This window comes from Cannabis sativa, chromosome 3, assembly GCF_029168945.1.
Source record: "Cannabis sativa cultivar Pink pepper isolate KNU-18-1 chromosome 3, ASM2916894v1, whole genome shotgun sequence".
NCBI lineage: Eukaryota > Viridiplantae > Streptophyta > Magnoliopsida > Rosales > Cannabaceae > Cannabis > Cannabis sativa.
The window spans coordinates 7,090,240-7,093,780 of record NC_083603.1 but is presented as its reverse complement, the minus strand read 5'-3'; the positions used below and the strand labels follow the sequence as shown (position 1 = coordinate 7,093,780).

The following is a 3,541-nucleotide window of genomic DNA, read 5'->3' as shown; positions in this document are numbered from 1 at the left end:
TGTTCTAAAATGTCAGTTGCACCATGATAATATTACACATTAAATAAAATGCCAACTAACAACTACTAGTTTCCTTTTAGCATTTCTCTATTGGAAAATGTATGTATTGATTTCTATAAGTTTTGTTTGGACATTTGCCTTATGTTAATGAAGATAAACTTCTGAAGATAAAAAACTTTAACAGAGCAACGTATACTGAAAGTGAAAAGTGAATTTATGGGGTATTTAAAACAAAAAAAAGTTTAAAAAGTATAAGAAAAATATGGTAAGGTAACTCGTTAAGGGTAACTGGTTACTATCTTTCTACATTTTCTATTTTTATTTTTACTTTTTGAATGTGTTAGGAGCTAACACACTGTAACAAATAGTGATGATAAATGTGTTATTATTCCTTAATGAAGTTTATTTATTAACCAACTTGGGTATTTTATGAGTGTAGTATGTCTACTTCGAGTTCATCAAGTGATTCAGATAGTGGTAGCGATTTTCAGGGGACATGGACAGTTAGAGAAGACTTCATTGAAAAGGCAATTAAAGCTGAATTAAAAAAATTTAAGGTACAAAGGTTAACTATAACCTTTGATAAGACTACTCCTCAATATGTAAGGATACATAAGAAGATGTTTTATTACACACTTTATGTGTCTGTTGGAATTACTATATCTCCATCCATTCTTCTTTGGAAAGATGTTCCTCAAACTGATATTACATCCATTCTCGATAGATTAGAGGTAAGTAATTTATTGAATTTGAATTACTTAAAATTAAATTATCTTTTAAATGATGCATTATAAATATTATTTTGTAGACCAAATTTATTTATCCACGTGATAATCCTATTGTTATGGATGAAATCGAAGCACTTATGAGAAAGGCATTACACGATAGGAGAAATGAGATGAAAGTATGGTGGATGAAAAATGTTGTCGAGTTGGGTTTGGAGAAAGCTAATAGAAAACCTTACATGGGAGTTATGATGGGTGATTGGATTCCCTTGACTCATTTTTTCAATTCTAATCAACCACAAAAGGTACGATTTCAATAAAATTATTTACATGGATTACTATAAACACTGAAATTAGAGATTTTATTTTAGTGTAAATATTATTTTAGACCTTATATTTTTTAAAATGATAAAAACAAGATCTTGACTCAATTTTCAATAGTTTTATTTTTTTAATATAAACTTTAAGACAATTTCTAATATACAAAAAAATGTAACTAGTTTTGTCATAAGATCATATTATTATTAAGTTTTATTTCGAAAAAAAATTAATTTAAAGGTCCTATTTGTACAATTTTAGAAAATACAGAATCTATTTTATCATTTTACAAAATAGATAGTCCAATTGACAACTTTTGCAAAACACGGAGTCCAAAATAGTATTTACACTATATTTTAATCGTGTCAATTAGTGTAGGATATATATTTGTGGCATAAATAGCTGAAATTTTGTAGCATAAACTCAATGATAATCAAACAAGAGTCGGTACTTACGAAATCATACTAAAATTACAGTTTTACTAACATTAGATACTTATGACGTAAGAAAAAACACGTTTTCATGTTTACAAACTCAAAACTTTGAATAATTATGTCATAATTACCGTATTATTGTCTAAAATTATATGATACATTTATTTTAAATTATTCAATTTTCTTTCAATTAGAATGAGATGGCGAGTCACAAACGAGCATTCCAATTAGTATCTACTGCTGAATCTGGTGCTTCTTGTAAAGGTGGTAATGAAGCCATTGGTGAAAAAAGAGCTATTGATTTATCAGGTCAAAAAGATTTAGTAAAAGATTTAAAAGGTTCTCGTGAGTCATATCAAGATCTTCGTGAGAGATCTAAAGCCATGTACTCATTCACTCTAACTATGTATCAACATATGCAACAACTTACTAAGTTTGTACCAGGATTTAAGTTTGAACTTCCTCCTCCTCCACCACCACTACCTGATTCACCTGATAATACAGCAAAAAGAAAAAAAACCCATTCACCTGATTCAAGTGATTCTTCTTCTGATGAAGATGATGAAGATCCCTCAGTTAATGACATATAGGTTTTGTATTATATTATTATGGTATGTTTGTTTGTAGAAACTCTTAGAAACTTATTGTTATGTTTGTAGAATTAATGATTGGAACAAGTTTTATTTTGGGTGTTGTAAACTTGTAATATTTGTATGACTTAGAGAATTATAGCCCCTTTAAAATGGCTATATAGTAATGTGACTTTTAACAGTGATAATAGAATCTGTTTCACTTGCTTTATTGAATTGGTAAATGGAGATGTGGTTGATTTTTGTGATCATATATTTATTCAGCAAATTACTTCTTTAAATTTTTGTTTTTTTTTTTTAAGAAAAGCGTTTATAGATTAGAAAAAAAAGCAGTTAGACTTCGCAATCGTTACAAAAAAGGTGTTCAAAGATAGAGGGAACTGGAAAACAACCGAACTTCTTTAATTTCTTGTTTTGAACATATGAGTTTTATGTTTTGTAGTAGATAAGCAAACTTTGTTAATTTATGTATGTTCCTAGCCGAAAAGCAAGAATAATTACTTATATCTCTCTTTTTCTTTATATTTTCATGTTAAAATTTAATTTAATAGTATACACTATTTGTTTAAGTTTGAACTAATGTTTTGATTTTTTTTTTTCATAGTTTTAGAGGTTGCAAATTCAATACTCCTTTTAACAATGAATTAAATATTATTGTTGAAATTTGAACCAATTACCAACTATGCATAAAATGTAAAGTGTAAAGAGAAATGCTAAAAGGTATCAGTGGTGTTTAGCACTCTCCTATGTGTCAATATCGCTATTGGTCTAATTAAGTGTCGGGAGTATAGTTTAATATAATAATTTTTAGGGAGTATCGCTAGTCAATTGCAAGGCGACATATCTAGAGGTGCTACACACCACTAATATCTAATAGCAATGCTTAAATGTAAAATATTTATAAAAGTTACTTTACATTTTATTATATCTAATTTTATAAATTTTACGAAAATTTTAAAGTATCTAGATAATATAAATATTTACCCTGTCTCAATTTTTTTTAGATTCGTCCATGTTCATAAACAATTTTTAGTCACAAAATTCATATTTTCATTGGAGAACAACAATTTTTGAATTACCAACACTACAAGAAAGGGGACCTTTTATCCCACTTTTTTAGTTAACAAAAATAAAAAATGGGATAAAAGATATATAAAGACTTTTTATCCCACTTTTAGATTTGGCGCCTCAAATATGCAGCAAATATTTTTTAGACAAGGGCTATGTTTGGTAGAAAGTTAAAAAAAAAATATTAAAGGCAAAAAAATAATTTCAAGATTCGATTTTTATGAGTTTGCCAAACAGGGGATAAATTTTTTAGGGAAACCTTTTATCCCGGTTATTAGTTAAAAACCGGGATAAAAGGGTTTAGTGTGAAACCCTTTTATCCCGGTTTTTAACTAATAACCGGGATAAAAGGTCATCCCTAAAATCCCAAAACTTCAACCAGCTGCTCGATCGATCGACATATCAG

The 3,541-nt window shown here is 28.1% G+C and overlaps 1 protein-coding gene across 1 annotated transcript; it reads left to right on the top strand.

The window, feature by feature from the left end:
* The first annotated feature begins 440 nt into the window (after positions 1 to 440).
* Positions 441 to 2,238, top strand: LOC115711615 (uncharacterized). The gene is made up of 3 exons (XM_061112317.1): positions 441 to 731; positions 809 to 1,030; positions 1,672 to 2,238. Exons 1-3 carry the CDS (start codon positions 441 to 443, stop codon positions 2,065 to 2,067), a joined length of 909 nt encoding a protein of 302 aa, XP_060968300.1. The 3' UTR covers positions 2,068 to 2,238.
* Positions 2,239 to 3,541: the final 1,303 nt, after the last annotated feature.